General features: G+C 28.0%; 1 protein-coding gene across 5 annotated transcripts; it reads right to left on the reverse strand.

Annotated features, from left to right (window-relative positions):
* Positions 1-6,637: 6,637 nt before the first annotated feature.
* LOC108326875 (AP2-like ethylene-responsive transcription factor At2g41710) lies at positions 6,638-10,547 on the reverse strand. 5 transcript variants are annotated; one of them, XM_052873715.1, is made up of 10 exons: positions 10,149-10,547; positions 9,935-10,017; positions 9,798-9,806; positions 9,364-9,452; positions 9,048-9,121; positions 8,926-8,976; positions 8,780-8,839; positions 8,626-8,687; positions 7,817-8,448; positions 6,638-7,084 (listed from the first exon to the last, which is right to left on the reverse strand). In XM_052873715.1, the coding sequence occupies exons 1-10, from the start codon at positions 10,340-10,342 to the stop codon at positions 7,031-7,033; spliced, it is 1,308 nt and encodes a 435-aa protein (XP_052729675.1). In that variant the 5' UTR covers positions 10,343-10,547; the 3' UTR covers positions 6,638-7,030. The 5 variants fall into 5 exon arrangements, with proteins under 5 accessions (XP_052729675.1, XP_052729674.1, XP_017415956.1 ...); XM_052873714.1 differs by having other exon boundaries at positions 7,817-8,454; positions 10,149-10,542; XM_017560467.2 differs by lacking the exon at positions 8,780-8,839 and having other exon boundaries at positions 10,149-10,522.
* Positions 10,548-12,737: the final 2,190 nt, after the last annotated feature.

A 12,737-nucleotide genomic window follows, 5' to 3' on the forward strand; every position in this document is an offset into this window, starting at 1 on the left:
AAATAAGAAAATCTCTTATTGTAAATCAAGAACGGTTTGGTCGGCTGTTTTATAATGTATGGTGATTATTAAAATTTGGAGGAATTGTTTAATGAAAGTTGCATTATGAGAGTTTGCACATTTTATAATCTATTGTCCTTTCCTTATCTTCAAACATTAAACGATTTTTTTTTTCTAGAAGTATAGGAGGTTTCATTCTTCATTTGGTCAAGAATAAATCAATGTCAACAACAAAAAAATACAATGAGTTTTGTCTATTATTTATCCATTAAAAACTCTTGAATTTTAACTCTAGTCGTTCTATTTAGTGTCATGAATATAAAAATTGACACTGACTCTGGTTTTAGCATCAAGACTTTTATGATTTTTTTTCTTTATATACTGTACCTAACTATTTTTACACTATACTATATTTGAATATTACAATTATTCTTATTAAATCAAATAGATATATTAAATAATATGATAAAGTTAGTTAAACATTATGAAATAGTTTAAACTTATTTTTATTAATGCAATATCCATATTTATTATTTATAATTAAGTATTATTATATTTATGATTAAGAGTATCATTATATTATTATTAATTACATTGTTATTATATATTTGAAATAAATATTATTTTAATAAAAACATAAATTCAAAATACATGATTATCTTAAAAATATAACTAATATTTTTTATAAATTTTCCTATGCATCTCTTCTCTTGAAATAGTAATGAATTTCATTCCTATTAACATACACTTTCAAAATTATCACTAAGTTTTTGTCATTTATCCACAAATTCACATTAATCAATAATATTTTTTATTGAACATTGTAACTAATTCAATGCAATATATTTCAAATTTTGTCAATGTCATCCTTATTAAGCATAGATATAATACTAAGTTATTATTATATCTGACAAATGTTTCTTTTAAAGATAATTATATTTAAGGACTAACTGATTGTATTTTAGGCTTTGTTCACTTCAATGAATTTTATTGTTCAAGTAAATTTGGAGAGACGGATTTGCGGAATAATTTGTGTTCACTTTCATGAATTTGGAAAGAAGGAAGAGTGAAGATTTACGCGATACATTGCATTTTTTTTATCTATGGTGAAGGGAAGGGATTTGCGTTGATTATTTATGAAAAACTCATTTTACCCTTCCCATCTATAAGGTACATGATAAACTGATTGGTGGTAAACCTAGAATGAACATGGTGATGTAGAGAACATGGGGAAGAGTGCTCTCTTCATTATTTTTTACTTTATAATTTATCATCAATTTATTCCATTTTTATTGGGGAATTAAAATACATTAAATTGAAATAATTTTTTAATTTAAAATGGTTTGTTTTTTTAATTACTTTATTCGGTTAAAATATTTCAAATATGAGTATTGAATAAAATAATACTTTATTCTTAAAAAAATATTTCAAATATAATTATTTAATTTTACTTAAATACAATTTTTTTATTATAGAAAATAATTTTGATTTTTTCCCTCTTTATAATATTTTTTATCAATAAATATTATTAATAAATATAATTTTATATTATTTTTATCACAAAGGATATTTTTGTAATTTTTAATTTCTACCAATTAAACAATTTTTTTATTTGTCACATCAATCAAATTCTACCGTAATCCTCACAAACTTTACTTCAAATTCACTTTCACTTGCTTCCAAATTCACTTAAATAAATAACAAAAAATTTACCCTCAAATTTATTCACTCACTCTCCCCAAATCATCTCCTCCAAGTGAACAAAGCCTTAGAATAAAGCAAAGTGGCATTGTTAGGATTTTGAAAAGAGTTTTTTTTTCAAAAGTAGTATGTCACATGCTACTTCAAAATAATTTATATAATAATGTAATGAAAATAATTTTTATTTTCATAATAAATATGAATGAAAATTTTATCATAATTATTAACTGATAAAAATAAATAAGTATATAAGTACAGATTAATAAATATACAAGATGATGTACCCCTCAATAACTAGCTAGTTATAAACCCCTCTAAGTTTATATAAAAAAGAACATATGAAATAAAAATATAAGAAAATAAATTTAGAAAAAACTACCTTATTGTCTTACAAACTCATCTTCCCTTAAACTATTGTAAAGCTCTTAAATTTTTTTTATTATCCTCACGAATTAACTATTTATATTTGTCCTTTTAAGATATTGAGAGCTCAGACTACACGGGTTAGGTTTAGTATGTTATTCCAAATCATTCTTTTTAAATATCATTATTGTGTTGCAAAAATTTAAGAGAAATACTAGCATAAGGGTGTTGCACTCAAGAGGAGTGATAGTAGAAAAATAGTCTATCAACTAATAATGATATTTGATATTTGATTAATTTGTTGATTAGACATAATTTCAAATCATAATAAAAATTATATATTGTGTTTCCTCCCACAAACACTTACTTTTTTCTCAACCATTGATTCATTTCTTTATCATTTGTACTTTGTTTACTTTTAGTTTGATAGTTTTTAACATAATTAAACAACAAAACAAATGGCTCTGAACTTTTTTAAAAGACTATAAAACACAGTTCAATATTTTATTTTTGTGGTTTTACATTGATAACGTTGATACGAGCAAATCAATGTATTTTAAGGGCATTAATGCAACATAAAGTAGGTTATAAAAAACGAAAATACGATACATCAAAACAAATAAATTAATATACTAAATTAAGAAACGTTAGTTAGCACACTTATATCAATTATGAATCACATCATTCACAAATTAATATATTTGTGACCAATTGTTAGGGAAGATAAACATATACTTCCAAAGAGTAATCAAATCATTATGGTACATTTTTGCAAAAATAAATAAATAAAAATCATTATGTAAATGAGTAAATTATGTTTGGAAAGTACAAGTTCTTATTAAGGAAGACGTGTTTAAATACTTTGAAGAAGTTAGGTTTCATATAATCAATTTTCATTTTTTTGTTCATTTTATTATTCAATGTACACAGCTTAGATTTGATTTTTTTTTTTCATAATATTATTAAAATTGTATTAGCAAGCATGATTATTGTAAATTTTCTTATATTGAATTTGTGCATGACAAAGATTACTTGTAATTTTTATAATTAAAGTCAAACAGTTTTATATTTGAGCTAGAGTTGTGTATGACAAACATAGTTTATGATTAATTTTTTTAAATCAAAATCATTCATGATAAAGGCCATTTTTATTGTTCTATAACTAAATTGATATTATGTGTCTCAACTATAATTTCTCTTGTATTATATTTGAAACGAAGTTATGGATAACAGGCATGATTTTTTATATATTTTTTAACAAAAGTTATGTTTACATACACGACATTTGTTTAAAAAGTAGTCTAAATGACATTTGTTATGCATGACTCTAACTCATACATAATATAATAAAAATTATATTTATTATACACGATTTTAGTTCAAACATAAAGAAATTGTCCATGCACGATTTAAGTTAAAAAAAAATTACTAAGTCAATTTTATTATGCACAAATTTAGTGTTAAAAAAATTATAATACAAGCTTACTATATACCAAAAGAAACATGAGAAAATTAATCAAATCAAGATCGTGTGGGAAAGAAAACTTTTATAGTAAAAGCAATTATAAGTTTTTTATGCTAAAAATAACTTCTTCAGGAAAAACAGAAAGTTTAATTGTATGTAAATCTTAAACTAACTCTAAAATATACTTTTTTTTGTTATATGAAATTTTATTTGTTTTGGTTATTGAGGTTAATGTTAACTGTTTATTATTAGGTGTATTTTAAATATTTGAATGTTTATTTTAGTTATCCTTTATTTTAGATGTCTATTCGATTAACATGTATTAAATACAATCACCTATGTATTTATAGTTTTTGGAATGATATTTGAATTAACAATTGTGAATCGGTAAAAATTTGATCAAATTTGTATTTATAATTTTTCAGATCATATTCGAATTAACTGTGATCTAATTAGGACTCAGTTATTAGTAATTACATTTTATTCTAAACTAATTAATATTAGTGATATGATTTGAGATCACTAGTTCATAATTGGCTGTCTAGCCTCACGGTACAGTACTTATTGAACATAATTCTTATTTATTTAATAGAATTAAAATTTGTCTAGTAATTTACTGAAAAATTACATCGCAATATATAGAGTTTTTGTTTGTTAAGAATACTATTTTGGTGCAGTATGTAATAAATGAATTTAGCAAAGTAAACAATGTGAAAGTTCATCCTAAAAAGAAATTAGTAGAAAGGTTCTAGAAATTAAGGTGAAGAAAGCAATAAAGAACATAGCTTGTTCTTTTTGTAAGATAGGTATTGTAGTTACTTTTTCTTTACTTTTTTCGGAGTGGTAATAATCATTCCTATACAAGAATCATTCGTTGCACCTATGAATGAACTTAGTAGACTCTAATACGATAACTTAGAAAGAATAAGCTCTTAACTAAAAAAAATAGATGATTAAAATTGCTCCAATTTCAACAAATGAAACCATAACTTTTATTCATAAACAGTGACAATATCTTCTTGTATGATCTAGATTTCTATAATCAGTTTTTACATACATTTATTGTTGAAAGTAAAATATATTTTTGACACTTAAATAATTTGATATTGATATTATAAATTGTCAGTATAATTTTTCAAAACAAAATTTAATAATTTGTTGACACATCACTAAAAGAATGTAAAAGTATATAATGCTAGTGAGAAAAACACGATTAAATATGCTTTTTGTTTATCAGTTATAATGCAAAAGTAGAAGTAAAATTAGTTTTTGTTTGAAACTTTGATTTCATTTGGTTCCTTAATTTTAGAAATCAATCAAAAAATTTAATGCCATTCAAAGTGAAAGACTAAATCCATTCATTAATTTCTAAATTTAAAAAATCAAACAATTAAAATTTCGAGTAAAAATAATTCCAATTTTACATTATAATTGAGAAAAAAAAACAGATTTTATCAAAAAAAAAAATGTAAACTTCTTTATACAATAATCTAACAATTTCTTAACACATAATTAGTAAACAAGTATAACTTTTAAGTTTTGAAAATAATAAACTATATTGGGATGACAAATGTTTAACTTATGTGCACTCATTATATCAAATGATATTATTTATTCCTCCTTTTGATAGTGTTAATAAACCACACCACTATAATGATTAAGAAAACCGGTATAACTTAAACTCGAAAGCAACCTTTCTTCCTTAAATATAATGAAATAATAGTTTAAAAATGTATAATATTATTAAATTAAGATTGATCATTATATTATAAGTGAAAGTATAATTTCTTTCAACTAAACATATTTTTAAAAATTGTATGCAGCCTTTTGTTATTTAAAACAATCATGAGAATAAAAACACACGTCTATGTTAATTAAAATTCAAATATCTGGTACTCAATAATGAGAAAGAATATAAAAACAACTTCACAGTGATGATTTGTATCTCTATTTTTGTTCTTACCAAACTTTGGACATGAGAAAAACATCTCTCGTGGAAAATAAAGTTGTGTGGGGCGGCTACAAAATGAAGGGTGGGGGTTGTGGCGTAAAGCACACGCTCAATTGATGTGTGTTAAGTCAAATTTGGCTTTCTTCCGAAGACCAGTGCGAGAAATATTGGTATTATGGCGATAAATACATAAATGAGAACACCTTTGAGATAATAATTATCTCTTCTCGTTCTGATTACAGATGCAAATACACAGTTTATTGTACCAAAGCTAAAACGTTAACTAAATTTTCAATCTTGTTTAACTTTTTTAACACTCACACTTCAATCTAATCTCACTTTTTAACTGTAAGTCTGAATCACCCTGCTTTCTCTCCTTATTCTCCTTTGCTTGACGTAGATGTGTTTTTTCAACCCTCAGAACAAGGTGCTATTATTACAAATCTGGCGATCCCAAAAAAAAAAAAGGCAAATTCAAAAGTTATGTATAAGAATAAGAATATGTTTACTAATTAAAAATTTTCAAAGACATTGTTAATTTATTATAATTATAATCTTTTAATTTGGTAAATGATGAATACTCTTCATTTTTTGTTTACAAAAATAAAAATAAAAATCGAAGAGGCCCGAGGCAGAGTAAAACAAGGGCATCGCTTCCTGCACCCCATATTTTCCGAGCATGCACCCCATAGGGTGATGAAATGATGTTCACATTCTTAATGAAAACTTAAATTTTATTCCCATCTCTCACTTTCCTTCTAGCAGTGGTGCACCTCCAATTCACCTCCCATCGTCCGTAAGTTTGTTCCAAGAGACATTGTTTAATTACACAGATTGAATAAGTTTGTGCTCAAAAAAGTTTTTTTTTATGCATGTTCAATAATGGGTACTAAATCCAAAATTCATTGTGTTTTCTTAATACATTTGTACAATCATAAATATATTACTTTTAAAAATATATTTTGAATTACACAATTTTAATATATATATATATATATATATATTTAAATTATAAGTTAAATTATCGGAAGTTGATTCGGAAATATATTTGCAAGTTCCAAAATTAAACTAGAAATCTATTTAGGGTTCCGAAATTAAACTTCTAGACATCTATTTGTCAGATTCTACTATTAAACAGAAACAATGGTATAAGAAAATAGCGCCTAATAAACTCAAGGTAATCAATTAATGAACACGTTCTTGCATAATTCTACTCTTATTCTGTACAGAATATTCCGCATAAAATCAAACCTTATCTAACTCTGATTGCATATACATGAAGGAGATGTTAACTGATACATATCTGACTTTAAATGAAAATATTCGGCTAATTCTATATTGTATCATCGATGAAAAACCACCGTAAATATATTATTTTCTCTGACCTCTAAAAACCCATGTAATCTTGCAAAAAAAGCCATGGGAGCATTCTCTTGGTAGACCTGCTTGAGCACTTCAGACCAATACGCTGTTCTTTTGTTTGATACAGGGCTCAGCTTTCAGGTGCTTTGTCTTTAAGCCATTTTTCGATTAGAAATTCAAATGTCCAATCATTCCTCTGGCTGAAACATTGTGTACGTTGAACTGGTCTCTGTCTTGGTAACCTGCACATCAAACCAAGTGTCTTGGAAACGTGAGTTTACAAGAATGTTACAAGCAATTCTTATCTTACCATATACAATCAATTGTTTCGTGTAACTGACGATTTCGAATTGAACAACTGTCCCCTCACTAATCAGGAAACTGTTTCCTCTTTAAAGTGTTAAATGATAATTAGGGAATTCTGGGCAATCAAATCTCCAGGAAGTAATAGAAGGCTAGAAATAATTGCCATGTATATAAAATTACAACTTCGGCCTCTGTAATTCAAATTTCATCCATGGGACCTTTTGCCTCCACATTGTGTCAACACGAAGAGAAAGGGACCTTTTGGTGTTAAGGCTCAGAAGAAGTGAGAGAAGCACTCGTAATAATGTTCAGCTTTACAATCATCATATTCAAGAGATAACAAATTAAATTTGTTGATACCACCTTTCTGGCTTAATAGCATAGGAAATCAGTTCGTCTTAAACACTTAATACCAGACATAAAAGAGATTGTTATAGATGATAATTCAAATCATATTTTACTGAGAACAAATTTTAATTGCTACGCTCACACAAACTCGGGCAGATTATTTTTGTTTTAAATACTGTTTTCTTCGGAATTTGATGAATTATTTGTTTTGAATATCAGTTGACAATCTATTATAAAATTACGCTCTCTACTATTTTAGCTCTGTTAAATAACTTCTCATGTAATTTCAATAAAGTAAAACACTTGGTCATTACACCAACCTCATCTGTACGAGAAAGGCCGGCAGGAAGTACGGGAACAAGAGATGTCCAGAGAACAGGATCTACCATTGGATCAACAGTATTGTAAGCTGTCAAAAGTGGTGCTGACAAGAATGGCGTCAAAGGGTAGATATTTCTTTGAAGAGGCATTGTCCCACTCATTCCCATTGCAATGTCAAGCCGATCACTGCCTCCATCATGATTTGATGGTTTCTCAACTGCCTTTCCATGATCCAATTTGTTGACTGTATTTTTGTTTTCATTCTCATCGTTATCAATACTATTTTCCTGTCTCTTTGACGCTTTCTCCTGCAAGCTCTTGTAAGCAGCAGATTGAGAAAGAATCCTTAAGGCAGAGACTGAAGAACTTCTTTGCTTTTTCTCATTGTGTGGCCTTCCTAACTGTGGCATCTGATAAGGTTCTGTAGGTTGAACTTTCTGTTCCAATTGCTTTAGCTCACTGCAAATATCTCCAGCAGAACCAAGCTTTTTTTCTTCCGATGATAATCTTGTCCCAGAGTCAGAATGTCGAGTCTTATTAGATCCCCACCATTTGATGTGACTTGTTAAATCAATCTTTCTTTCTATGCAGAAACCACTTACATATTCACTTTCTGCTGCTGAATCATCCCCTGCACCTTTAACGTTGTAAACCAGTGAGATGATATTACCAACCAGAAAAACAGGTGAACATAAGTTGAAAATATTATTATTTTTCCAATAGCCACATGTGGAGCAGAAATGAACATGGTTCATATAACTCTGTTCGCTAGAAGATTAACTGAACTTTAAATTTGATTATAACATACCATAATGCATGCTATTGAAGTAATCAGATCCAGATATGCGGCCATATGACGACTCCCACCGACTAATTTTGTTAGCACCACATGCAAGATGAACGTTTAAGTTAGCGGTCAAATCCACATCAGATTTTATACACTGGATGGATGACAGCTATACCAGATCATAAAATCTGTAGCTGTGTAGCAAAGCAGAGAAGAACTAGCTCCACATATATAGCTAGCCAAACCCAAGGAGATGTGGATATAGATAAGAAGTTAATTTCCAGACAGCTTCAGTAAAAGAGAGTTGATAGATTAACACACCTGGAGAGTCCACGATATTTTGATAGTCCTCTAGAAAAACCACTGCTCTTCCTGCAGAAAGCATCACGTGTAAGAAGCAGCACGGATACATGATATAAAACATTTTTTAAGTATACACACACCGCCGTAAAGATGCAAGGTACTCTTCTCTCGACACATTCTGCATTTCTTCAAGATCTCTTGTATAATCAGTCACCTGCAGCACACACATCATAAGTGATACAAAAAATTACTACATTCACCAGAGAGAATAACAAACATCCTTTTCCAATCAAAGGGCACCGGATCTATAGTCTCCACGGTCAAAACTTATTCACCAACAAAACAGTTCAATCTTATGCTACGTAATAACTTGGGCAAAGAAGGCATCGTAGATATTGTACTAATAGTCCATAGTTATCATACATTATTAATAGGACACAATTTTCATTATCTTACTGGAAAGTTAATGAGAGTCCCTGGACCCCAGTATTTGAGAGCAGCAAGATCATAAGCTCTAGCAGCTGCTTCCTCGTCATCATATGCCCCTATCCAAAATCCATCAGCAACTAACATCATTACCTTACAAAAGGGTGTAGAGCGAGAAATTTCAATAATGATGATAAGCAAAAGAATAAGACCATATTTGGATAAACTTATACTTATACATTTAGAGAAGAGAGCAAGATAAGAAAGTTACTAAATTAAACTCATCCCACACACAAGCTCTTTCATCTAATTTCCCCAAGAGGTGTGCATAAGTTGATTTCAACATACAGAATAAGTTTAATCCATTTTGTCATTTCTTCTCCTACACGTTTCTTTATTTCGAAGTTTATCCAAACATGATCTAATAAATGCGAACTGAACTGAGCACCGGATTGCAAACTCACCCAAGTAAACTGGCCCCACCACGAACGAACCATTGTCCAACGAACCAATTCCGAAACAACAGGGGAAACAAAAACAGGTAAGCTATTTCAGTCTGACACAAGTCCAAACCCGAAACAAAGAACAAACCAAACCAAACCTTGTTTTCCCTTCTTATTCTGATTCTGATTCCACGTACTCTTATCCCAAAGATGAGCTTCATAACGACCAGTCCACCTATGCCTAGTCAATCAATCCACAAAATTCCGTCAGCAACAATCCAAGATATATATTCATTTCATTAGTCGATCGGCTTAACTTCCAAGAAAAAATTCCATTCATTTCCTCCAAACCGAACCTTACTAAGTAACTACCTGGTGACGCCGCGGTATATAGAGCTACGTTTTCCAGCTGCGCAGGGAGGCATTTTGCTGATTCGCTCTTTGGCGGTGCAACCTCTCTCCTTCTTCGCTTTCTTCAATCCTCGGTAGAGCAAGAGCTGATCAGTTGGCACCGCCGCTTCCGACGTCTCCGCAGACTTTCCGGGATCGGAGGAAGACGAAGCCATGATTGGAGAAAACCCTAACCCTAACCTGAGTGAGAGAAGTTCGTACGTTCGTTTGAGTGATAGCGATTGGAATTTGGGAATGGAAATGAAGTGAAATGGAAGTGGGAGTGAGTGAGGGGGAAAACTACAAAGGAAGAAGGAGGAATGAGTGATGAGTGGAGTTAGTTACTGAAATGCCCTTTCCAGGTTTTGAAATGACCAATGTGTAAAGTGGTACTGTGAGGCGATGTAACGGCTAGGACCCCCTGAGGGTACTCCTGTCATTTCATGCCGATTTTGATTAGTATGACCATTGTGCATGTTAGGTGCCACTTGTTGTCTGCTCCTCATTCTATTTTCTAAACTCACCATCTTACTTACTTACTTTCCACCAATAATTTTTTTAATTATTTTTTATCTTTAATAAAAAATAGAAAATGAAATTAGACCAATTCTTTTGTGGTAGGTTTTATTGTTATTAAAGTAAGTATTTAGTCGCATAAATAAATTAATCTCATGAAATGTGTTTGTAAGAAAAAATAATTATAGTTAATTCCTTTAAACCTATCTACCATGCCCTAAATTCATGTTTGTAATAGTGCATAATAATTATATGACAATTTCATAATAATTATTTTTAATCAAATGTTCATCAAACAATTATCTTATTTGGATATTTAAATTTTTCTAGTTTGGCTATATTTCTGTATAATTTGTTTCAAACTATAGATGGGGAAGAATGTAAAATTAATTATTTTTTTTATCAAAGATGTAAAAAGTACAGTTTATGAAGATAAGAATAAAGTCTTTTCGTATATAAACAAAGAAAAAAATGTGAAAATTATCGTAACTAAGTATATAATAAATATAATAAAATATTTATGTTACATAATCATGTCCTAAATAGTTTATTAATATTTCTATTTTGTAATAATAATAATAATAATATTAAACGATGAAATAATTAATTAAAAAGTAATACTAAAATAATAAATTAAATTAAATTATTAATAGAAAAAAATATAGTTAATTCTATTTTTTCCACCTAATTCAAACCACTTTTTTTTTCATTCTTTTTATTTTCTCACCTAATTCAAACCACCTCTTTACATATTTGTTTAGTAGTAATTTTTTGTTGCTAGATTTTCACTCAATCTACCTTAACAATTTGTTAGTGTTAGCAACAAGTTTTTTTATCTTTATTCTCTATTGTGTAATCAAATTAAGTTAAATTGAAATGTCAAACAAATTCATCAAGTCACATCAATCAAATGTGGGTGTTTAAATGTTTAAGATTTCAATTTCAATGGGGGCTAACTGAAAATTTGTTTGAGATAAACGAACAAGAAAAATATTTTCTATTTTAAATAAAGCATGTAAAACTATAAATACAATTCAAAATCTTTGGAAATTCTCTTTTCAAAAATTGGAATATCTCAATTTCCAAAAAATGGAAAATCTCTTAGGAAGCTTCCTTATGAAAAAGAAAAAGATAATAATAATACTTTGATAGGTAAGAAGTAACATGTTTGAAAATTACAAAAAGAAAGAACAAAATAGAGCACGCTCCCAATAAATTTAGAGACAAACGAATCCAAGATTAAAATAAATTCAGAGTGCATAGGTTGAAAGAAGCCGAAAATCTCATAAAAAATGTAAAAAAAAGTAACTATAAAAAATAATAATGGAGTATTTTAATTTTATTTAGGATTAAATATATTTTAAGTCTCATAAAATTGATTTTTTTTTATTTTTTAATTGAGTCTGTTTTTATTTTTAGAAAATGTTAATTGAAATTTTTTAATTAAATTTTGTTAAATTTAACGTTTTAAATGTATTTTTTAATTTATGTATTTATAAAATTAATAAAATTTTAAATTTTAAAAATTTATTTAAAGAATTAAATTCACACCATTTTAAAGTTGAAAACTAAATTTTTTAAAGAAAAATAATTTCCAATTTTCACCAAGTGAAAGAGCAAAAACCATATTTAATCTTTTTATTTAAAATTGGTTTTGAGATGGTAAAACCTTTTCACATTATCGATCATCAATGCATAGCCAACATATTAAATAAATATATTATATATTCACTAAAATAAACCACGACATATTATTTTTAAAATGTAATAAACTAAAAATAATATTAATTTCTGTATCATTTACCCTAAGATAAATTATTAAGAAATTGAAAAGAAAAATGAAGAAGAAAATAATAGAATAAAGACTTAATAGCATTTTTATTGTCATGTAACAATGATTTACTATTTCTTTTATTTATTTTTTAGTCGGTATGGTTCTTATATTTTTTTTAAAAAGATGCAATGTGTAGTTTTTTTAGATGAACGAGTGAGAAGCTAGTATCTATTAATACAATTGCTCTCTTTTTTTGTGTTCATTATTAAATTTCAAAAATC

The sequence above is a fragment of the Vigna angularis genome, chromosome 2, assembly GCF_016808095.1.
Source record: "Vigna angularis cultivar LongXiaoDou No.4 chromosome 2, ASM1680809v1, whole genome shotgun sequence".
Classification (NCBI taxonomy): Eukaryota; Viridiplantae; Streptophyta; class Magnoliopsida; order Fabales; family Fabaceae; genus Vigna; species Vigna angularis.